This window comes from Cucumis melo, chromosome 6 (assembly GCF_025177605.1).
Source record: "Cucumis melo cultivar AY chromosome 6, USDA_Cmelo_AY_1.0, whole genome shotgun sequence".
NCBI lineage: Eukaryota > Viridiplantae > Streptophyta > Magnoliopsida > Cucurbitales > Cucurbitaceae > Cucumis > Cucumis melo.
The window spans coordinates 9530934-9556608 of NC_066862.1; the positions used below are offsets into that span (position 1 = coordinate 9530934).

The 25675-nt window shown below is 30.8% G+C and overlaps 2 protein-coding genes across 44 annotated transcripts; one reads left to right on the top strand and one right to left on the bottom strand.

Annotated features, from left to right (window-relative positions):
* The first annotated feature begins 5207 nt into the window (after window positions 1-5207).
* LOC127150081 (DNA excision repair protein ERCC-1-like) lies at window positions 5208-13392 on the top strand. Of its 43 annotated transcripts, XR_007822041.1 has the most exons (10): window positions 5227-5514; window positions 7004-7107; window positions 8041-8274; window positions 8357-8437; window positions 9824-10227; window positions 10825-10895; window positions 11276-11377; window positions 11491-11569; window positions 12614-12676; window positions 13211-13392. XR_007822041.1 is itself a non-coding variant. In XM_051086906.1 (6 exons), the coding sequence occupies exons 3-6, from the start codon at window positions 10002-10004 to the stop codon at window positions 11524-11526; spliced, it is 255 nt and encodes an 84-aa protein (XP_050942863.1). In that variant the 5' UTR covers window positions 5227-5811; window positions 7004-7107; window positions 9824-10001; the 3' UTR covers window positions 11527-11800. The 43 variants fall into 43 exon arrangements, 12 of the variants coding, with proteins under 12 accessions (XP_050942863.1, XP_050942856.1, XP_050942858.1 ...); XR_007822042.1 differs by having other exon boundaries at window positions 8041-8437; window positions 12529-12676; XR_007822043.1 differs by lacking the exon at window positions 12614-12676 and having other exon boundaries at window positions 8041-8437.
* A 6323-nt stretch (window positions 13393-19715) lies between these two features.
* Window positions 19716-20335, bottom strand: LOC103496213 (signaling peptide TAXIMIN 2-like). The gene is made up of 2 exons (XM_008457987.2): window positions 20154-20335; window positions 19716-20011 (listed from the first exon to the last, which is right to left on the bottom strand). The coding sequence occupies exons 1-2, from the start codon at window positions 20249-20251 to the stop codon at window positions 19888-19890; spliced, it is 222 nt and encodes a 73-aa protein (XP_008456209.2). The 5' UTR covers window positions 20252-20335; the 3' UTR covers window positions 19716-19887.
* Window positions 20336-25675: the final 5340 nt, after the last annotated feature.

A 25675-nucleotide genomic window follows, 5' to 3' on the forward strand; every position in this document is an offset into this window, starting at 1 on the left:
GAAGCCTCTTCCAATTCATGCTGAATTTGAAAATCTATTGGATCAGAATTTAGCCAATTTTGAGTACATATGAGAGCCTCCACTATTTTAGGAGCCAATGAGCAGCGTGATGAGTCAACAACACGTCCTCCAGTACTAAAAGCTGATTCAGACGCTATAGTAGAAACTAGAATAGCCAAAATATCTCTAGCCATACGACCAAGAACTTCAAATCGATCACTATTCATCTTCCACCATTGTAGTATGTCAAAATCACCTTCGGTCCTAATATTGGCTTCCAACAAATAAATATCAATCTCTGAAGACCCTTGTTCGAAAGGTGTAGTAGCATCATCTTCAAATTCCTCAACAATCGAAATCTTCACCCACATTTTCATTTGAATCAAAATCAATATTAGCATCCAAGCATGAAACAGTTTGTGTACTAGTTGTACTAGTACTACTACATCCTTGTCTACTCCCACTTTAAGTAATACTATACTCATGAAAGAGACGTCTACAACATTGTTCTACTATATTTCCCATGGATTCAGCAACCTCGTCACCAAAAAAAATTTTCAAACAAAAAGATACAAATCTTAATTTATTTCGAGGATCCAACACAATAGCAACATATAACAACAAATTATTATTTTCATTGTTCCCCCAATATTTCTCAAATTTTGCCTTCATGTTATTAGTCATTACAACTAACAATGCATTTGAACTACCTGCATTCAAACGCATACAATTTTGAACCACTGTAATCTGATGAAAAACAAAGTTTGAAGTAGTATACAAAGAGCTCGAAATCTTCAATGTCACATCATAAAATACTTTTAAAAACCGTATTAACATCCTAACATTTGTCCAATCTTCCTTATTCGGTTACATATCATGTCTATAAGAGGCATCTTCATCTTCTAATCTATCAAAAGCTTTTTCAAACTTAACGACAACTTCAATCATCATATATGTGGAGTTCCATCTTGTGGGAACATCAAGACACACATAACTCTTACAAGCTATTTTTTCAAGTTTAATGTACTTTTTAAATTTCAAAAAACGAGCAGGAAAAGACCTTATTGTTGGAATTTGTGTCCTAAAACTTGTAATTTGTTATTTGATTCAATAAATTTTATTATTGAATGTTATAGTCTTAAAACCAATAAATTAAGATCCCAAGGCTATTTTAATGAGTTTGTCAAATACACTTGAACTTTATGTAGAGACATAAATATGGATTAAGTTCAAGTTAATAGCCCGAATAGTCTATAGTGTATGAATAGGGTTGGGCGCCTTATTATGGAAAAACACTATGGATGCGGCCCGCTCCGTAGTTAGTACAAACGATGTAATCTTGAATCGTTCATGTAGTGACATGGGAGTGGGGACGTCTTATGTAAATAGTTTACATAAGACTGAAACCACGAAATAGTCACTTTTAGTTATAACACCGTAAACTATAAACTGACTATTTCAATTATGATGATTTAGGTAACTTGATCTTAATCCTGAGCTAACTATGAACTTCTGTTCATTCGATAGTATCCTTAGATCTGCATAGGTGAGGGAAGCTCAACATTGCTGGCCCAATAAGCCTTCCATTTCAGGGGTAAGCCCGAGTGGATAGCTAGGGACATAGGGTGCAAGCTGAAATTTACTCCTACCCACTTCTGGGATAGTAGATAGGTTGTTCCCTTAAGGACTGAATCCAAGTCTTGAACAAGGGGCCCCACCTTCTCATTGGTTCGAGAAGGATTCTGGTTTATAGGTTGGACCTTAAACCAATTGTTCAATAGTGGATTAGTGGGTCTTAAGGAGCAAGATGTAATCTTGGGGGTAAAACGGTATTTTGACCCAACGAAGATTACGAACAACCTGTGAAAGATCGACTTATCCATTATGGTTATATCAAGTGGACAGAAATATATCTTTAGTGGAATGACTCTTTAGTTAATGAATGTTGATTAAACTTGGTCTAAAAGAGTTTAGCTAGTTAATCTCGGATCGTTGGAACCCATGATCTATAAGTCCATTAGGTTCCCTTACTAGCTCATATGGATTCAACTAAGAACAAAATGTTGAAGTAACTCGAATTGTTCGAATTAAGAAAAGAAAGAGAAACCGACAAATATAAAAGATATAAGTCGGTAGAAATAAACTTTAAGCTTTTTGTTTAAATATGATTTAAATAAATATGAATATAGATTCATATTTAAAAGCTTGAAAAGTTCCAGACGGGAAAATTAGTAAAAAGTCAAAAAGTTGACTTTTGACTAAGGAAAGTCAAAGTTTGACTAAGGAAAGTCAAAGTTTGACTTTGACTAAAATTGGTCAAATGACCAAAATACCCCTTTGACTAATTTCTTAATTACTAAATGTTAGTAGGCGTTATGGCAACCGATTGTGAATTAAAGGCCACTAATTTCATTAAAGAGTTAATGAAAAAATTAGGTGTTGAACAACAAATAAATTGCATGTAATTTGCATGTAGATTTCATATAAAACTTCTCATTACCGAATAAGAAAAGGATTATGTTTTCTCTGAAAAAAAAAAGAACACAAAAACGATACACTTTCATCTCTCTCTATATTTCACTTCACAAAACCTAGTCCCACAACTCCGTTTTTGGTCCTGAGCATAGTAGGTCAGCTTGATGGTTGTCCTTGTTCGTAATATTCAGACAAAGAAGGAGAAAAGAATTCAAAGAAGAATTGTTTGATATTCAGACAAAAATCTAAAGCCATTAGGTTTCATTTTGGCATAACAAAATGAACAAAAAAAAATGTTAATATGGTTAGTTAAAAGAGATAACGTTAAAGTGAATAAGAACAACAATGTTTAATCTTACTTGTTTAACTTAAATCAAGTATCAAAATTAATAAAGCAAATTCATTAGCATGAGATTCAAGTCCCACATGCTATATACCCACTTGAAACCTATCGAAATAGTCCAAAAGGTACATATTGAAGTGCGTGTTCTAGAAAACAATCAGGTACCAAAAAAGTGTCAAAAAGTATCAATGTACTTTAAAAGCTAAAACTGACATATATTTCCAAGATTTCAATCCACATATGCTCTAAATCATCCAAAAACCTAAAATATTGTCATCATTCATCAATAAGCATGTTAAAATCCTCCAAAGAGTGAAGAAGGTTCAAATTGTTGAATTTTATGTCCTAAAACTCGTAGATAATAAATGTATTAATGGATCTTCTCTTAATAACGTAGATGATCAAGTAGAGTCACCATTGAGAATAATGATCGAGGGAAGAAGTAAGTTGATACAATCCATTATGAAATCTAGCCCATGACTCGTGAAAATCTCAAGGCAGTCATGATTTGCCATAGGAAATCTCCCAGTATACTCCATCCTATGTGTTGCCCATATATTCAAATTTACCAATTGCATAATCATGTCTCTCTTTCCCTTTTTTTCTTATCTTCAAGGAAGTACAAACACTCATGAATAATAGTTACATTAACAAAGATCGACGTGCCAACCAAAAAAGCAAATTGAATTTCAAAATTAATTTCATGAACCAAAGACTTTAACCAATTGTTTAACCTTCGTTACCCTTCTCTGTATGACACATTTCAAATATTGATTTTGACAACAAAAAAATCATCCTGAGGTTGCTTCACTTTTGGGATCAAATCTAGATGATAGAAAAAACCTAAATATCATTATATCATTTCTTTTTTAAAAAATATATGTATGTATATGTGTGTGTGCATGGTTGTCTCGATGGACATGAGTCGTGTATGAGAGCTTTGGGTAGACATGGGGCACACATAGTAGGCATTGAATAGGTATGAGAGTCGTGTATGATGGACATTGTGAATAGACATAGAAGAGCGTTAATAATCTCTATAGTAAACTTTCCATGTGCTCCCATGTTTACCACACATGGTGGGATGAGGGCACACATGAGAGCATTGGTGGGCATTAGGTAAGCATTGATGCGCATGGTACATGTTGAATAGGCATGGGGCCATACATGATGAACATAGGAGAATGTCAATAACATCTATTTATCTATATATGTTACAACTCAAAGTGTAATTTTATAGAATGATAATGACACTATTTTACGTCAAAGGTGGAGGGGAGAATGAAAACTTTACTTTTCTTAATATTAAGAAATTAAACGATTACTCCTTTTCGTGTCCAAAGAAAAAGAAAATGATAACAACAATTAAGCGGTTATAAATATAGAACTAATATGTTTATATATGTTATGTTAGTGTGACGATTAAAACTATTTTAAATGACAACTTTTTAAAAAGTATTTATAAATATAGTACAATATTACAATCTATCTACAATAGATTAGGATAGATCAAAATAAACTAATAATATTTGTGTCTATTATGATAAATACATATAATATTATACCTTTAGTTTAAAATAAAATTTAAAATTATAAAATGACATAACAAAATATTAACTAAACAAACAAGAACGTAGGAAGAGTATAATTCTATGAATTAAAGTATCTAGAAGTTGAAAATTAAAAAACCCAAATATAACATACAAGTATACAACTAAATTCAAATACATGAGAATAATATTGAAATGGTTAAAACAGTGATGATTGTTATGTTTAAAATCTTTAGGAAACACACACTTTTAAATTTGTAATCATTTAGTTTCTCTAAAAGCTTAATCACTTAAAATTGATTTTTATACTAAAAAATTATTTGTAATAATTTCTCAGTACCAACTGAGTAGAAGGATTTGAACCACAAATCATTTGACTCTCAATACATACAAATATCAATTGAGAATTAAGTCGTTGACAAATATTTTAATGATTTAAAACATTTTCTAAAAATTTTAATCAAGTAAAAATATCATTTTGGTCCATCTAATTAGAGTCTGTTCAATTTTAATCATTGAACTTTTAATAAATCTTAAAATAGTTCATACTATTAGTTTGTGGTACCTTCTCATTACTTTTAATCTTTTTTATTAGCATTTTCACTACAAGAAAAGGTATCTACTATGATAGTTTATTTCATCCAAAATTAAAAGGAGGAAAAAAAACTGTCATAAAAGGTTAAAATGCTCGTTTTTTGCGAGAAAAGACGAAATTTTTCGGATTTAAAGAATTTATAATATTTTTTAACTGTCATAAATATATGACAAATTTTAACTGTCATTGAATATAAATAATAAAATAATTTATTAATATATATTTTCTTATCTTCTTTCTTATTAATAAAAAGAGCCCTAACTTTTAATTTAACTTTTTTCCCCCAAATTTCTCCTTCTCCCCCAATCTTCCGTCTGACGCGCGGTAAGCTTGTTCGACATCATCTCTTCCGTCTGCGTGGTGTTCATCGTCGCTCGCAAGCCGCCGCTGCCTCTTCTGTCTGCGTGTTGTTTCGTCGTTGCTCGTGGTCATCGTCACTCGTTGCTCGTGGTTGCGCGTTCTGTTCGTGGTCGCTCGCAAGTCGTCGTCGCGCGTTCTGTTCCGTCTGCGCAGGTTCTCGCAAGCAGCCGCCGCCTTTTCCGTTTGCACAGGTTCGTCCGCCGCCGCCGTTTAGAAGCCATCTCTTCCGTTCGTCGTCACTCGCAGTATTACTACCTCTTGAATTTATTTTTTATTTTCTCCCTTTTTTCTCTTATTTTTATATGATTTTATCTTTCGAGTTTGTTGGATTTCAATGTCTATGTGTGGGTTGTTGTTGATTTTAGAAAAAAATGATCAATTAGATACTTCATCTTCTTCAACATCAGCTTCTACGGCTACTCCGGTTAAATAGCATGTCTGTGTCGAGTTCTGTTAGTCGCAATGCCATTCTTGTCAGTAATAGACAGGTGAGATTGTAAATATAAGGCACTTGGTGTGTGTAACCATCTTAATTTGAATTGGTAGTTGGCACATCGTGTTTTTCCATTTCAGAGTTTCGTTGTGAGGTTATAAATGATTTCATTGGCTGGCTGTTTTGTAGCTTAGCTTTCCATGGAATATGCGTCAATCATAATTTCTAGGAAGATTGAATAATAATACATGAAATTTCTAGGAAGATTGAATAATAATACATGAATCTTAGGTCATGACTTGTTAATATCAAATGTAGTAATGATACTTTTTAAAGTGACCTTTCTATCAAATTAGTCATGGAAGTAGTAATGTGAGATTTGATTCTTTATGGTAAAAGTGTTCTACATCTCCTTTGTTATTTTGGTTTTTCTTTTTCTGTGACACTTGGTAGAATTCCTTATGATGTTTGGTCCCTTCCTAGGTTCCATATTTCTTTATGGGCTTTAGTTATTAAGCTTTTTTATAATTGTCCACTTTGTTTTATCTTGTTTGGTACTTCAGCTTTTAGGAATTAAAAGTAGAGGATACTTACGTTTATATTTAAATTAAGAGCAAAGAGAAGTGTTAAAATACCCCAATTCCTAAACATCAGCTCATGAGCTTGCTCTACGATTGTTCTTGTACTTCTTCTCATTTCTTTTTCTAGCCACAAATTCGTAGTATGGTGAAGAAGCTAACCTACCAGAGATTTCATGAAGTCTTTGTTGGAATATTGGTTCTCTATTTATTCTGTGTGGAGAGTTTTGATGATGAGTAAAAACAGGTAATTGGTAGTACAAACACTCAGTATCTTAGTCTAGATATTTGGTAGGAATGTCTTTAAAGATGGGTTTAGACCATCCACATTTCAGTATCTTACTCTAAGCATTTACACTCTTCCCTTCAAGCATCTCTGTTTACTCTAAGCATTAACTTTATTGTTATTTTTATTTTTCTTCCTTTCTTCTCACTATCTAATGGATTGAACAATCTAGATGTGAAATGTTTTCTTACTGATCTAACTCTTCCTATTTCATTGTTCTCAATGGAAGTGTTTTTTAACTTAAAAAAAAGGAGAGAAATAATGAATAGAATCTTTTTGGCGTAGTACTTCAAGTTTTCTTTATTTGAAGTTTATGCCATAAAGTATATGTCATTGTTATACGGTTAATAATGGTGAATTGATTCATCTCACGTTTCTCTCAGAAGGAAAATCCTCTTCTCAAACACATCAGGAATGTGAGATGGGTTTTTGCAGATGTAGTACCTGATTATTTACTTGGGCAAAGCTCTTGTGCTCTCTATCTAAGGTTTGAGTTTTATTCTCTTTTTATATACTCTACTCATGGTCTCGAAAGAAATAAAATTGGGCTCTCTAGATTTAGAATGTCCGTTGTCCGTATGAGGCTTGGTTTGTTTGAATTGTGTAACACTGCGGGTTTTGCAATTGCCAACCTTCCAACTTCTCAACTTGGGTAGATGGACATTGTTCACTTGGGTAGATGGACATTGTTCCATGTAGCAGTTTGCATGGTAACAGGCCAGACCCTTGGTCCCTTTACCATCTAGACGAACCTTGGAATTGTTTTACAATTAAATCAATATTTTTCTTCGATGAGTCCATAGACATGACATGGATGACACAATAGAGAAAAAAATAGAAAATAATACAAGCATATTCTGCAAATCCCAGTTTTAAGAAAATTATTTTATGTGATTGTATTAAACTTTAATTTTTCACATAGTAAATTTTTCTAGCTTTTGGTTTTCTTTTTTCTCTTTTTCTAATTTTAATTTTTATCACATTAATTCTTGCATTTTCGGTCTAAAAATTGTGTGAGATGTAGACAATAAATATTTAATAAATTAATATTGTTTTTCCTATTCAATATAGAGAATTGGCACATACAAAAAATAATGTGGTAAGTGTCCTCAAACTCAGGACTCCAATTAGAAACAACTCTTTTTTCTTCACCAAACTCATAAATTGTTTTAATAAAACCACATATCACTACAAGAAAAATGACATACTATGACATTTCATTGCAACCAAAATTGGAAGGGAAGAAGGAAAAAATGTCATAAAAGGTTAAAATTCGCGTTTTTGGCGGAAAAAAAACGTTGTTTTGGGATTCTAATTTTCGGTGATAGTTATTCATTGTCATAAAAGTATAAACATTAAATAATTTATTTAAATTTATTAAAATAATATTCTCCTAACCTCACGCAAACCTTTCTCAAAGTCTCCAAACCCTTTCTCAAACGCCACTCCTCGTCCACCGTCTTAGACCTCTTCGCCCACCATCGGAAAGTAGGATTGTTTTCCGACCCTGAGTCTCCAGCCTGCATTGAGGAATCTATTTCCATCTTCATCAAGAATGAGCGTCATTCGTTCTCGATTACGATTGTTTCTCGCTCTTCCAATCTTTGTCGCTTGATGCCGCCTTAGACTAGACTATATTGCATGGATTCTTAAGGTACGATTTTCGTCTGTATTTCTTCGATTTGCTTCACACGATCTGTCTTCACTATCAATACGTGCCTTAGCTCCCACTGCAGTAGTGATGCTGCCCGTGACGCCGTGGACTGTGCTGTGTTGTGCTGTGGGTTGTGCTAAATCATCGCAAACTAAAGTAGACGGTGAGGTTCACTTCTTCGCTTCTCTGGTTTTTTTCTTTTTCTCCAACATACTTGACTGGAACCCACCTTGACGGAAACCAGATAATATCATCTCAAAATCCAATTTAGGGGATTGGGCTTTGAGGGAGGTAAGTAATATTGTTGTGGTTTAAGTCTTGAGTGAGCTCAAGGGCCTAGTACCGTTAATTACTTCGAGTTTCTTATGGGGTTTTCTCTATTTTACTACTGATTCTTTGAAATGTTGAGGATTAATTGAGTGGAAAACAAGGAATTCATTGAGAATAAAAATTGTACAGAAATCACTTAGATGCTTGATGCTTTTGTACCATTAAAGGAAAAATTAAACAGATAATACCCATTTTGTATATGCATTCAATCTATATCTCTCTCTTTCCTTTTTTTTTTTCAAAATTTCAACTTCCTTTTTATTCACTTCGGGGTCTGTAAGCTCAGCCTCAACGCATTTTGATTCTTGAGCTCTATGTCTTGCGATGGGGGAGCTATGTTTTGGTTTTTAAGAATTCATTTAGTTGAATTGGAAGATACTTGAGAGAGTTGTTTATTGTTGAATTGTGTTTTTCATCTCTTGAAAAGTTGAAAGTTCTGTTATTATCTTTTCCATCTTCTCATACTTGAGAGATTGTTCACAGTTGCGTTGAGGTGTGTACAGTCTTTGAATCAATTATTGTTTGTTCTTCTACATTTATTCTTTTTTCTTTTCTTTGAAGATTTTTCTTAAGAGATCCTTTTTAGTTCATTATGTTAAGTTAGATCAAATGTCTTGGTAAGGTCATAAGTTGTGGAGAAGGATTACATCTAGGAGTCTCTTTCTTTGGTCGGATTCCTTTTTTGTGGGGCTTGGTTTTTTGATGGGATTCCAAGTGGTTGATGTGTTGTAGCTTGATAGAGGTCTTATCATCTTCTTTTTCTTTACAAAATAATAATAATAATAATAAATAAGTGTTCTATTTTACCAAGACATCAATTTTTTGTTTTTGGTTTGCATTTAATTGAATTGTTTGTTGTGTTGCACCATGCCATTGGAGCCTTTAATTACCAAACGAAGGATGAACTGTTTTAACTTCTAAGTTAGGCCATATTTTTTACAAATTGTTTTAACTTTTAAGTCAGACCATGTTTTAACTTCCAATTTTTCAAAATGTTAAATCTTCATTTCCAATCTCATTTGTCATTCCGCTGCATTTGTGTAAAATGAAATTTGATTGGTTAACTTACAAATTACAAATTTAGTACCTGTGTTTATTTGGTTTCTTAACTTACATCTTATAAAATTACCTATAAACCTAATAGACACATGTTTAGAGTTTCACTAAGCATAAAATTTATGTTAGAATGACATGTTCTTTTTTTTTTTTTTTTTTTCAGCTAATCACCCGATAGTTTATACCCACGTCTGAAACTTTCGTTTTCAATGGCATTGATCACAAGTCACAGTTGTTATCGCTTTAGTGGCTTCTGAAGCCGTAAAATATGGCATCCATCACCTTCTCCCTAATACCATTACCTCAACTTCTGGATTTCCATTCTCCAGATTCGTCTCTCTATGGTTCCTTATTGGAAAAAGAGCTTAGTTCTTCATTGGAGCTATGGTACATGGCATGATTATTCTATACTTGGTGCAATACAACCTTTGTTGATTAAATTGAATTTTTGACCATATAATTACTTTCAGAATATCAATGCCAGTTGACATATTTAAGACTTTACAGTGGACGAGGAAAAAGGATTACACGAAAGTTTCTGTTCTTGATCATTGGGTTCTTATTGAGGTTAACATAAACTCTTGGAGTAATTTTTATGATTGAAAATAATTTTATTTAGAACTCACTTTTAATTATTTTATGATAGCTAGTTAGTTTGAGAAAAAGTTAGTTGTTTGTACAGTATGTTAGTCCTACACATTTAAGTTAGTTTGAGAATAAGTTAGTTGTTTGCATGGTATGTTGGTCCTACACATTTAAGTTAGTTTGAGAATAAGTTAGTTGTTTGCACGGTATGTTATTACTTACCAAAATATGATGATGGTTAACCCACCCTTCACTGTAGCAAATATTTGGATACCACAAATTGATTATTGATTTACTGAAATAATTCTGAATCTTCTCATGTGAGAGATGAAATAACTTGTTCACTCGAAGATATCAACAAATAACTTATGCCATTCTGCCAAAGGAGGAAGTTGAACTTGTTGAGCTCGAAAACTGAGTGCCTATAAGATATTATTAGTCTTTGAGATGATTGCAGTTTACATTTGTCAGTTTGCTTTGGAATTTATTAAGGGCAAATTGTTAAGTGAAATTTCTGTGTTTGGATTATGTAACTTGAATTCAAATCTTAAGCACATTCAATTTTACTTTTGTTTATAGGGGTTTCATACTTGTGTTGGATCTGGTGGGGAAAGGCAAACACCAGAATGGTAAAGGACAAAGATATTGAGGTAATTTTCATTATAGTTTATGTGTTTAGTACCTTTCAATTATATAAACACTAGATATAAATGTAGTCACCATGTTATTATAACTATAATAATTTCATAACTGTTGTGAGATATCATTGTGAACGCTTTTCCATTATTTTGTATGTCATCTCTTCCTCATTGTTGGATAGTGTTGCAGTTTCTTGCAGTATCATGATATCTTAATTTTCTATTGATAATGCTTTCCTCATTTCCTTCTCCATTTCCTTATTTTGAAGTGTAACATAGTAATCCTTCTGCATTTCTTGTCATGGGGCGAAGGTGACCTACACATGGAAAATTGAATGAGATAGTAATTCCTGTGGGTTTTAATTTAGTTTGTTTTTAATTTCTGCATTTAGGATGAAGAAGATGTGAAGGCCATTGCTCGATTATTTGCTGATATGGGAGATTCATATGTTGAATTGATTGCTACTAGTAATAGATTTTGTTACGTAGTTGAGGTACATTGTTGTCTTCATCATATTGTTTTCTTAATTTGTATTTTTCTCCCGTTTTTTGGTTTACTTTCTAGGTTTCAATGAATCGATGTTAATAGTCCATGTTCTACTTGAAGGTACTTCACACCCTGAATTGGATATTGCCTCCATGACCTTTCATTTTTGGCACAGCCTGCAGTTGAATTTGACAAAAAGGTTATTTATTCTGAGCCCTTTATTATCAACTACGATTCTTTTAGACCACAAACATATCGACCGTATTTTGTGGAAAGGGAACTGTTTCATAAGTTTTAGCACTTTAACCGAAGATAATAGTCATGATGTTTGATTATAGCAACGCAAGGTGTTTTGCTACATTAGTCTCGTGCTCTTTCAAGAATTTTAGTAGATGAAGTTGAATGAGAAGTTTGATTGTCTACCAATCTCTCTCTGTCTCTCTGCAATTTTTTTTTAGAAAAAAGGAGCATACTTCTGGTAACAGTCACCTATTGTGAATTTGTGTTATTTTCATTCTTCATAAGGTTAAAAAGGTTTTTTCGATGGAGAAGCACTATGTGAGTTAACTGTTTCATCTACTGTGAACATTTTTGTTTGTTCGTTTCATTTCAATTTCAATATTGGCACTTTACTAGTTTACTTCTCTTCTATCTATAGAAGACTTGTGTTTACTTTTGTAAAATCTAATAATTATTGCCGTTCTTTTGTACTTGTTTACAAATTTGGTGTGCTTTATCATTTGGTAGTAATGTCAACATGCTCTCTTCATTGAAATTAGTATATGTGTTTGTTTTGGTAGGGCAATTTGGATTCTTTCATCTATCATTCACAATATATTTTCTTTAGTATAATTATATACCCTTTCTTTCATTTTCTAGTTTACTGTTTGTTATTCTGGTTGTTATAAATGTGGTCAACCGTAAACAACCATGTTTATAAACTCAAAAGATCAAGAATTTTTATTTTCCACTTTTTGTATCTCCTTGCGTCTTACAAAGAGAGAAAGATCATATTGAAGGTTTTGCTCCTGAGATGATGTTTTATATATAAGCAACAATAGAGAAACTTTCTATTTGAATTTGAAATGCTTATTATATTTTTATTTGTTTGTTTGTTTGTTTTAATTATTATTTAACTGTAAAACAATCTCTTTGCAGGAAAGATTAGATCACTTTAATGATTGAAAGATCTGTTGTACTCTTTACCCTTATAAATGGTAACTGTAAAACAATCTCTTTGCAGGAAAGTTAGTGCTTGTAAAGTATAGCGAGTAATTCTTCCTCATACTTCATTATATGTATTAAGGTGTGTTGGGCATAAAACTTTTTAGTGCACATCAATGAGCTTTTAAATCCTTTGCAAATGTACGTACCTCTCACTGTGTTATAGTTTTATTGCCTCATAATGTAAAGGTTGTTGAGAAAGAAGACTTTGAAGAAGCTATAAAATTGAAACTATTTGTGTTATAGTTTCAACTTGAAGTGGCTAGCAAGGAATGAATGACACTTTTGTTTTGACTTTTTAAATTTATTGCTATTCTTAGTTTATTTGTAGGTTCACTCTTGATGATTAGAAAACCCAAGTCTCTATTGCATAATACTTTTGTGAAAATTGTGCATTGTATACTTAAACAGTAGCATAATTTTGTGACCTGTATATGTAAGGCTTTCCATTTGAATACCCTCTACATTTCCAATACCAAGCTTAGAAGTTATAGAAAAGAATAATTTACTGCCAAGCTTAAAAGTTACTATCGTTGAAGTGTGAATGTGCTGTGTGTTGTTGAAGTGAATGTGTTGTATTGTTGAATCAATTTTGTTTCCCTTTTTTTCTTACTAGGTTTTGCCAGAATCCATTTGAGCAACGAAGTCGTATTTGCGGCAATTCATTGATGTATAGGCATTTTCGTAGGTTTGGTAGGAAAATTTCTCGTTTAAATGTAGTTATTTAAATAGCTTGTTCGTAACAAACCATATACGTACCAACACTTAAAGCGATATTATAAAGTGTATGTTTCTTTATATTAAAACGTCCATCGTTTCTTTCCATATGTGATTGTATTAGTCTGTGTAATGGTATGTGTAATGGCAGGGCAACATGAAAAACAGGATTCAATAAAAAATAGTTCAAGAAAAACAATGACTAAAAACAAAATTATGACATTTAAATGTAAAAAAAAACTGTCATCGAAAAAGTTTTATTGACAGTTAATTAATGTCATGGAAAGTGAAATGTGGACAGTTATAAGTGTCATAAAAGATAAATAATGACATTTAATATCTGTCATACAATATTAACAATGACAATTATTCGCTGTCATAAAAGGTAAACAATGACAGTTATCCGATGTCATAAAATATAAACAATGATAGTTATTAACTGTCATCGAAAATAAATAATGACAGTTATACTCTGTCATAAGATATTGAATTCGTGACATTTATTCTATGTCATGAAAAACCACATTTCGTGACAGTTTTGGAGAACTGTAATAAAATACTTTCCATGACTGCCGCATCAATGACTGCAAAAAACTGTCACGAAAGCTTTTAATGACAACATTTAACTGTCATCGTAGATCATTTTTCTACTAGTGTATTGACTTTTTTGGGGGTTTTATTTTAAAAAATGTAGTTGGATGTGATTCTTTTATATGAACTAGTTTATGAGATACTATATATATTTATAATTCGTCGTAAAATCTAGATACAACATTATATTTATTATTATTATAAATGACATAATAATGTATACATTAAAGGGTTTGGTAAGTTAACCATAAATTTGAATACAAATTGCATCTAGCTAGCTAGTTTGAAAAAAGTGTACATCGGAATTTGACATATTAAAGAATTTAAATCTTGTTGAAGATATATGTCTTTCATTTGTTTTAGTTGTTTTAGGTAGACCAGCCCAACATATATTCTTTATATGCAACTTAACGTATATTCCTTTTTTACCCTTGTTGTTTTAAATGTTTAAATTTGGTCATTGTTTAAATAGAATGAGTATTACTTTACCACGGTTATATTTTCTTTGAAAAGTCAGTAAAAATTGTAATTGGATTTCATGAGCCTTCTCTTGCAAGATCATGTTGTTCAACTAGAAAGTTATATTTTCTTTGAAAAGTCACTAAAAATCCATTCTCTTGCTTAAATCTCGCCTGTTGTTACTTCACTGATTATTAAGCCAGTTTAGACTCTTAATATAAAAATAGAGTTTAGCGTACAATTTTAAAATTATTAAAATGCAGTTTTTCATCAAATTATCTCCGGAGATACTAAATCAATGGATCCATTGATTTAGTATCTGTAACTTGAATACACTTTTTGCTCCATTGATTTAGTATCTGTAACTTGAATACACTTTTTGCTCCATTGATTTAGTATCTGTAACTTGAATACACTTTTTGCTAAGATGAGACACTCTGTTTTACTTGTCAGGCGCTACTACTTCAAATCCCAGCACTTCATAATCCATTTTCATTCAAAAGGTTGGTTTTCTCTCCTTTTATACTTTGTGCTAGTGCATCGTTCGATCAATTTTCTTACTTTTAGCCATTGATATGATTGTAGGTGTTTTAGCTTTGAGTTTTGTTAAGTATGTAGGCTGAATTTGGTGTTTGCGATTATGTATTCTTCAAGTGTGTATATAATTTAGGTAAGTTTGTGGGCTGAATTTGGTGTTTGTGCTTATGTGTTGTTGAAGTGTGTATGTAATTTAGCTAAGTATGTGGTCTGTGTTGTTGATGTGTGTTGTTGAAGTGTGTTGTTGATAAAAAAGTGTTGTTGAAGTGTGTTGTTGATTATGAAGTGTTGTTAAAGTGTTTTGTTGATCATGAAGTGTTGTTGAAGTGCATATGTAATTTATCTTAGTTTGTGGGATGAATTTAGCTAAGCTTAGAAGTTATTATTCTTGAAGTGTGTATATGCTCTATGTTGTTGAAGTGTGTTGTTTATCATGAAGTGAATGTGATGTGTTTATGTGGGTGAATGTGTTGTTTTGTTGAATTATTTTTTTTCCTTTTCTTATTTTATTAGGTTTTGCCATAATCCATTGGAGCAATGAAGTCATATTTACGCCAATTCATTTATGTATAGGCTTTTTTGTAGGTTTGGTAGGAAATTTTTTTTGTTTAAATGTAGTTATTTAAATAGTTTGTTCGTACCAAAACACATTTGTACCAACAATTAAAGCAAATGATTTAAAAATATATTCACACATCAGTAGATTTAGCATAGGTCTAGAGGCTCAAACTTATCCTCAACTTTATGACCTTTATATTACTTATAATATATATATATATATATATGGGGTTTTTAAAAAAAAATATATAAAAAAAAGGTAAAATATTTACACTCTATAGAACAATTCCGAAAATGGAAAAAACCCAGAGACCCACCTGTAAAATACCAAAAATGCCCCGTCAACAATGCACGCCTAATATATTTGCGATCGTTTAGATTTGGTTATTGATCGTTTAGATATGACTACAATTTATACGCGATCATTTAAATAATGGCTACAATGCGATCGTTTGGATATGATTATAATTTATACGCGATCATTTAGATCTGACTACAGTTTATACGCGATTGTTTAGATATGGCTATAATGCGATCGTTTATATATGACTACAATTTATACGCGATCGTTTAGATATGACTACAATTTATACGTGATCGTTTGGATATGGTTTTTCAATTCTATCGTTTAATTTTGTTACATGATTGTTTAGATTTGGGGACCCAAATCTAAATGATTTTTTTTTAATTTAGTACACGATTTTTTAAATTATTTTGGTACGCGATCGTTTAAATTTTTTTACAGGATCGTTTACTTTTTTTACATGATTGTTTACTTTTATTTTTTTACGTTTACATTTGGCTACTCCAATGCGAATGAATTTTTTTCAAGATTTCTTATACACGATCTTTTATATTTTTTACACGATCATTTACTTTTTTTTTAAACGATCGTTTACATTTGGCTCCTTCAATTTAAATGATTTTTTTTTCAAGATTCTTTATACACAATCTTTTATTTTTTTTTATAGAATCGTTTACTTTCCTTATACACGATCTTTTATTTTTCAGTCTTATACAAAGTCGTTTAGATTTGGTTAGCCAAATGCAAACGCGTAAAAAAAAAAGTAGAAAGGCGATAAAAAAAATTGAAACAAAAAAAAGAAAAAAAAACAATTAAAAGATTAAACGACATAAATAATTAAATAAATTTATACAAGAGTATGAACTTTGATTCAGGATTGTGTAGGTAAAAAATTAACTTTTCTCTTAAACCACATTTTATCTATATCATTTTATTTTAATCTTTGTAAATGTCATATTTTTAATAGATGGTAATTGCTAAGCTTTCAAACATTGTAATAATACCTTGGAATTAAATCCGAATACAGTTTAAAAATATTACGTAGATTTGAACTTTCTAAAATTGCATTAATACTCTTTACCTTTAAAAGTATTTGGTAAGTCGTATTGAGATAAGTTTGTATAGTATAACATAATCCAAAACTTATGTTTGGATTGAGAATACAATATTCATTATGTTTCAAAAATTTTAAATCTAATCTTAATGCCTGGCCATGGGTTTCATTAAGCATTGCTAGTAATAAAACTGCTTTTGGATTAGGAGTATAAAGTGTAAGCTCCTGTCACAGCATGGTTGACATGTTTCTGTCAAGTAAAAGCATTTAACCCAATCTAGCCTTCTTACCCAATGGAAGAGATCGAATGCACTTCGAGTTCTTAACCTCGGACTCTCATGTGAACTTTAAAATTAATTCCTATGCACTTTAGGCAGATCCTTATCATCGATTAATGGTGTTACTCCACAATTTTATGTCGGCCGGATTTCTTTAGACTTAATAAATTAACTGTTTCCATATTTGTTGCATGGGAGTGATGTCCAACATTTTTATTAACCAGGTTTGATTTGACTATTTTTCTCGACTAATTAACATCAGTCAATTTCTTTGATTAGAGAAATCAATTGAATGAATATCATTGATGTTCTAGAGGAGGATTGAGTATGAGTTCAAGAGATATAGCTCTAGTTTGCCAAGAGGTATGAACCCAATGATTTAATCTTCGACCAAAATCTTTGAGGCTACAGTTTAGTTAACCTCTTAGTTCAATGGACGTACGTAGTAGGTGGAAAATAGCATAGTGGGAGCTCCATGTGGTGTTATGGACCAGATGACTTCAGCATGTGGAGAAGCCAAACAAACTACTAGCAATGGTGTGCCAGCTGGTACATATAATCATTTTCCGGGCTGCTTGCATTCTGTAGTTTTCCTCTTCTGTGAGATCATATAAAAGTTTGCTTGTTATTCTCAGCCTGCTGAGGTACTTGGACTTGTTGAGATACCACGCCACATTCGATTTTGGGGCCTTTGATTCGGGAATCTCTCAATTCTACGACCGAGAATGTACTCTATTGTTCTCTTGCATAAGAATTTTGGCCATAACTGGTGAGCTCCCATATTTTTTATTTCTTCCACTTCACAATTCTGTTTTCTAGCGAAGAAAAAATTTGTCTAAAAATTCATGCAAGTTTTAGCATTCAGGTCTGAACTTACACTTAATCAATAACATTTTAAATGGTTTCTAGACTTTAGATATCATATTAAAGCCATAAATTCTTCAATTAACCTCTTAAGATTACATATTTAATATCTTCAAAGACAAAAGACGTTCAATTTTTTTTCTTCTTCTCCTAAATTTTGTTGCTCGTTTTTATTATTTTATATCTCATTCAAATTTTTGTAGTCAAACTCACCAAGCATTATTTGGGAAATTAGATTTGTTCTTTGTTTGCATGTTGAAACCACTAACCTTTGAAATAAGCAAGCAAGAACGGGAGATAGAGGATGTGGAATGCAAGTTTGTATAGGAAGCCAAGGTCATCCAAGGTTATTGATTTTCAAGTTTCTTTAGTTAAGTTTCTATTTCTTGAGAACTAGGATTGTAGTCTTGTGATTTTTGGAATAGTATAGTTGGATTGATTTTGTAATTTTGGAATTATCATATTAGGTTGGGGTTGATAGAAGTAATGTTTTGTATATGACAATATCGAACAAATATGTAAAGTTTTCAAAATGTTCATACATACACGGTGAAATGTTAATATATGTTAAAGTTTTGGAATTGTCCTCGTGCATATTTATGTTCGAGTTTTGAAACTGTATTTAATGAATATCGTTGTTTATATATTATGTATGAAATGTGTTGCTGAACCACTATATAGGGACTATGGGAGTACAATAAAAAAACAAAAATATATTTGAATTACAACTTTTTTAGAAAAATCCCAAATAGGCTTGACGGTTTTAAAATGTCATTAACAAGTACATTCTTGACAGTTTTAAAATGTCATAAACAAGTACGTTTTTTAAGGTTTTAAAATGTCATGAACACTCATGTTCTTGACGGTTTTTAACTATTATAAACATTTTTGTACTTGACGTTTTATTAACCATAAAAAACTTTGTCTTTCTTGACACTGACTTCAATGACAGTCTTAAAACGATCCAGAATAATAATTCTTGACAGTTAAAAAACGTCAAGAGAGTCTGTGTAGTAGTGATTATTTTCACGTTTTATAATTTTTTTTTTTTTTTTGGTCTTTGATTATTCACACTTTCCAACATTCTTTTGAATCTCAAGTAATGAGATAAAATTATCATTATTAAAAAATTTGTAGGGCATTGTTGGTATCTTCCATTTTCATTCTCATATGTTCTAATATATACGCGACTTTAAATGCTTCTCTCTTTATTCTTTGTGGTACTTTAATTTAATTTTATTTTTGTTACTAGACATAAATTCAACTTTTTATATATTCAATATAATAGATGGATCAATTAATTTTTAAAATTAATTCAAATATGTCTATCAGATGAAACTCTTCAAGAATTCAAAAGGTACAAATATATCTATGTTAGATAGCATTTTTTTAGTTTTTAAATCTTAAAATTTATATTTGTTTTCTTCCAATTTCACATCATTATCTTTCTTTTGCGATAGAAAAGTTTAATGTTGTTAGTAAAGTATATCAAAAACAAATACGACGTTTTAAAAATTTAGCATATGAATTTTGTAAGTGTGATATGTGATAGAGAAAGTAGAGTAGTAAGAAACAAGAAAATTAAAAGAATTAAAGGATTAACCTAAAAATAATTATATATAATTTAACAACCTACCGTTGTAAAGACATAGATAAATATATATATATATATATATATATATATATATATATATATATATATATATATATGTAAGTACATACATACATACATACTTTGGATAAACACAAACATATCTCATCTAACCTAATTTACATAAGTTTAACCCATAACAAAGCTACATCTCTATCACTATATCTATATATGTGCATAAAAGAGGATTGCTGTTCTGACAAAATGAATACACAAAGCCCATATTAACCAATTTTAATTCCCATGAATAAAACTGGAATTTTCAATTTCCCTAAAAACCCTAACAAGGAATTAAGTCAATGAACCAATCCATAACATTGATGGGAAGCTTCATAAGGCTTATTGAGAAATCTGAAAGTACAGCAAAACATACACAGCAAGGGCAAATGCAGCTCAAAAGGGACCTATATATATATATACATATATCCAATTATCAAAAGCATACGATGCATGCAAATAAAAATTGATTGTACCGTACGTGTGCATTTTGAGAAAGTTAGAGATTTTATTTTTCCAAAAGGAAGAGGGTAAAGAGAAGAAACTCACCAAAAGATCCAAAGAAGAGCACCAATGAAGGAGAGAACCAAGGAAAGAAAGGAAAAAGGAAGGCCTATCAAGAACCCTAATGGCCTGCAACATGCCATAACTTTTTTTAGATCAAAAAATATTTATGACCATTTTTAAGAACTTTTTTTAATCTCTTTTTGTTTGTGCATAACAAAATTGATCCTTCGTTTGGGAAGGAGAAATTCCCATGGAGATGGTGTGTAGTTAGGTAAGAGCGAAATAGGAAAGGAATGTACGATGGAGAATAAAACACGCAATTGTATGATGGAGAATAAAACACACAATTGTATGATGGAGAATAAAAGTTAATTAAGTATTAAATTAACTGAGCGGTTAAAAAGTTGTATTTTCAGTTATATTACACACTACAAAAATGATTTTACCAATTTCAAAATCACTTCTTCGTATACTCTTAGCGGCTGGCTCCATTTAAATAATGATTTTAAGTTTTAGTTTTACGTTAAATTTGAAATTTAGGCTTACTTTTATCTCAAATCCTTTTATGGATGATTTTTAATCTTTCTTGAATAAACATTTAAATTATTAGTTAAATTAAAAAACAAAAACTGTACACTTTTTGAAAACTATACCTTTTAGGTCTCATATGATAATCAAGACTTTGGTTTTTGGTTTTTAAGAATTAAGTCTGCCTTTTTCTCTATTTGATACCGTAATTTGCATTTTTAAGTTTTTCAAGTACGATAGACGATGAATTCTTATAGCTAAATTCTAAAAGGAAAAACAAGTTCTTATAAGTTACCTTTTATTTTTAGTTTTTAAAATTTGACTTGATTTTTTAAACAATTAAGAAAAAGTAGACGACAAAAGAAGAAATTTGGAAGTGTAATGATCTCTGTAAACTTAACTTTAAAAAACAAAAACAAAATTGAAAAACAAAATGGTTACCAAAAGAGGAATTCATTTTTATTTTGAATATTCTAAATTAAAGTTAAATATTATTAGAAGTTTATAGATACAAATTCATCCACTAACATTCTCGTCAACTTCCATAGCTTGCTTGTCCCCTATTTATATTTGATTTTGTAACCATTATTCTCACAACCCTATAAATAAAGGTTGTAGAGATGATTTGTGTAGATATCACAATTGAACAATTGAGTTCAGTTGTCTTCTTTACTTCCTCTCTTCTCTATTCTTTTCTTTGTGTTGTTTCTATTCTTGTATTTATGTTGTTTCTTTGTTCTTATTTTATAACGGCCATTTTCTAAATTTTGCTTAATTTTTTTTGAAAATATTTAAGTTATAACAAAACAAATTATATATAAATTTATTGATGAAACGTAGTGAGTTAAAAGTAAAAAACAAATATATCAAATAATTGGCGACTCAATTCAACCGATCAATTTTGTGTTTTTATCGTCAACTAAACATCCCCTTGATTATTGTTTAAGGAAAAGAAACTACATATATCACGTTTTTTAATATGTTTGGAGTGATCCTAAAACGGTACACATCACTCCGAAATGTGATTTTAATATTTAAGATCAATATTGTTAGATATGAAAATTGGATTATTTAAGTGAAGAGATTCTCAGGAAAAAAAAAACAATTTATATCTCCACCAATGTATCTAAAATAAAAGGGGAAATCACTTTTTATTATAACTAATATCTACTTCAAAATAAAGAAAACAATTTATATCTCCACCAATAGTCCTTTTACTACTTTTTATTTTCAACTCAAACTAGTATAGATAAAAATGTCGAACATATTGAACAAAATGTAACGACATGATTACAACATTCAAGAAGAGGGGTTTTTTTGACTTATAAACACCAATAAGGTCGTTGGATTGGTAAAAATTACCGACTTAAATAACGTTTGGTTCACCAACTTTTAAATATTAGTAGAGTTGAATTTGTCATTTTTACCGACGCACTCTAACTTACATCAACTCTTCCTCCCTAGCTCCACTATAATATTTTTAGTAGCTCTACTTACTTGTCAGCCATCGTTAGTGTCTATTGAGAACCATCTTTGAGCAACACCGAGCTTCAACAACCACACACATCTCACAATAAACTTCGGGCTTGCCCTCTGAAATAAAAGAACAAATTAGCTTTCGAAGAAGAGAATGAAATAAAAGAACAAATTTCAAAACAATTAGCTTTCGAAAAAGATCCTGCAAGAATCACATTTTCTTTATCATTCGCTTCAAGTTTTTCGACAGTTTGAAGATTCATTTCCATTGCAACCAACGTGTCATTGTTCTTGTTCGATTTTTGCTCGGTGTTCGATATTTATTTTTCATCTTCTTCGTTGGATTTTTCTTCACTTGTGACCATTTTTCCAAATCTAACATTTTCAAATTCTTGTTCTTCAATTTTATCTTCAAATATTTTCTATTTGAAAATTTTCCAACCGCGATTCTTTTGTTTTTTCTTCCATATATGAAACCCATTCGTTCTTGAACTCTTGCCAATAAATTGATAGTTGATCTATATGTTGAGTCATTTATCCCAATGAACATTGAATTTCTTTTGTTGTATTCTTTATTTCCTCTAATGTTGCAGGATCGAAGTAGTCATTTTGTTGGATTTTTGAATATGTTGCAATCTCACGACGGGTGTATAATTAAGACTCATCCATTGATTTTCTTGAATCAATCTTTCTTGATCATGTTTCATAACCAAAAGAGTAATTTTGAGTCTTGGATGTTTTTCTTGGATGGTAAAAATCTATTCTTAATGATTCTTGACGATTCTTGAATTCATCCAACTTCTAATCTTTATGTTGATTTCTTCGAAAATGGGTTTGAATGGATCGTTGGGCCATTTTTCGATATTGTCGCCTACTTATTCCATCCCAAACTACCTTAGAAACATCATCGGAGTCACTAAAATCACTAGAATCAAATTTTCAAATTGGATAATGATAGGTTCTTTGAGAAAATCGAGCATGGCCAAAATTGAAATGTTAAAATTCTTCTTCCGAATCACTTGAACCAGAACTTCAGCATTGTTTATGGGAGTAAAATTGATTTTCTTGTTTATACCTACTGCTAGTTTTTTTCTTGAACATTTTGTTCGATTGATAAAAGTCTATTCTTGAAAAATCTTGATAAATATTTGGTGTCTTCTTTCTTTCTTGGAATTTCAAGGGTTCCCCTTAATTAGATGTGTTGTTTGGAAACAAGCACAACACCCAAAGCTCCCTCTCGTGATTGGCTTCAGCAAGAGTTTCTCAATCTTCCACCAACGACAGTCAATGTTAGCCTAGATGGTAGCTTTGATACCAAATTAATGTAGCCTAAATAACCTCAAGGAGAAATCCTCCAAGAACCAAGTTTATGGATCTTTTATTAGAATGAATAATATGCTTCATACAAGAAGAGAAGACTCCTATTCATAGAGTTATATTACAATTTGGGGTAAAAAGGAAATTAACCTAGAATATTATCTAATTATCCAATTAACCCTTAGTCTTCTTAGATCACAGTGTGTGACCTAAAAATATAAGCTTGTTGTCATGTGATATTGTTGTGGCTGAAGATAAAAGTGTGAACAAACGTGTAACAAAATTATGTGTAAAAAAGTCTTTTACAAAGTACTCAGTTTGTGTGGTGTGTAGTGTTGAATACTTTGTTTGTGGCATTATGAGTCACTAGTTTGAGAAGATCTGTGTAAGCTAGTTAGGAGAGCCTAACATTAAAGATTATTCTAAAGAGTCTCTTACAGGGAGAGTCTATACATTGAGACGCTAGGAGAAAATATGAAGCATTTGATCTAGGGAAAGTCTAGATCTAATTCTTTGTTCACAAATCAAGTGGTTTAGGGAAGCCTAAATGTTTATCGTGTAAAAGTCATATAATTCAAGATAGTTGATTCTTGATAAGTTATGTATTTTTAATTCTCTTTAGTATTTATAAATGATATTTTCACAATCGGGCTAAAAACCCTTCAGATGTAGATATCGGGACATTGAATTATGTTACGAAAGATTGATGTGTTCGTTGTGCTTTTATGTGTTCCATAATTATTTTTTCTATTATTAACTCACGGTACAACAAAGAATACAACTATAACTAAGTGTATTTTCTCAAAACTAACTTGATTAGTAATATACTAAAAGAAAAAAAATTGTTAACAAAAGTGTTTTTAAATGGAAAGTTGAAATTATAATTAGTTTACAATGTGTATAATAAATAGTCTGTTTGTTAGACATGTAAATAATAGTCCTAATAAGAATCGTATTTTTGTGTGGTTATAGGCTCTAACATTACAAAGGTTAAAGTAGAATAATTATTATTAATAATACTAAGCCAAACTCATTTCAAAATTACGTATATATATATATAATTGTTCTTTTTGTGTTTTTAATTACTGAAAGCACCTGCCCGAGGGGCTTGGGCCCCACGGTCAGAAATCTCTGAGAAATCAGAACCGTACAGTAATTATTTGATATGATGACATTATTTGTCGGGAGGAGCACCTGGTCGCGGCTGTATGTGATCTCCACTTCTTCTTTTTTTTTCTTTTTTTTTTTTTTTTTTTTGGGAAACTAATTTTCTTTTTTAAAAAAAGAAAAAGAGAAACACAAAATTAAAATCGGGGTAATAACTCCGACCATAACGTGCGGTAGCACAGCCGCACGTAGTAAAACTCAGCCGTCTCCCTCCGTTTAATTGCCGTTATGAGGAAGCGGCGCCGCCGCCCACTATTTTCTTTCAAACCTATCTCTATTTATTTACGTTTTTGTACTTTTTATTACTTCCTTTCTTCTTAAATATATAATAAAGGAGCATTTTGCTCGAATCTAATTTTGTTCTCTACAAATTTAATTTACATAAATTATCCTAAATATCCAAAATTGCAAAAAATATTTTTTAAATATAATAAAATTTTAAATTCTATTCATCATAGTCACGGTATAAAATTCTATCGTTGCTCACTATAGATAAAAATAAATTTTACTATATTTTATAAATATTTTTATTTATTGTGCTATATTTGAAAATGTCAATTTAATTTAATTTAATTGTAGTGATTGAATTATCTCTAATTTTATATCGGTTTTATGTATAATTTTCATTTTAAACGTTGGTATTTTATTCTTTAAATTGGCATGATTTACATTTTAAAGTGAGAAATAATTCAATATATTAAGATGATATATATATTGAAATATTTCAATAAAATTTAGAGGTTTTTTTATTATTAATTAATCTAATTAATTAACATTAATAAAATAATAATATTAAATCAAATCTCGATCAATCTAATTGAATTAATTTGAATCTCTATTCGAATTTACCAATATTTAAATCTTGTTTAAATATCATTTGTTTCTCAAAAACTCGTTAATAATATCAAATATTTTTAACGAAATTAATTCGAACTATTTCAAATTTTCAATTACCCTATTCTAAATTTTATTACCGTAATGAGCTAGTAGAGGGGCCTAGAGGACCTATACATCATGTGCTCCAATGATTCAAGGTTAACTGACTAAACTCTTTTAGACAAGCTAATCAACATTCG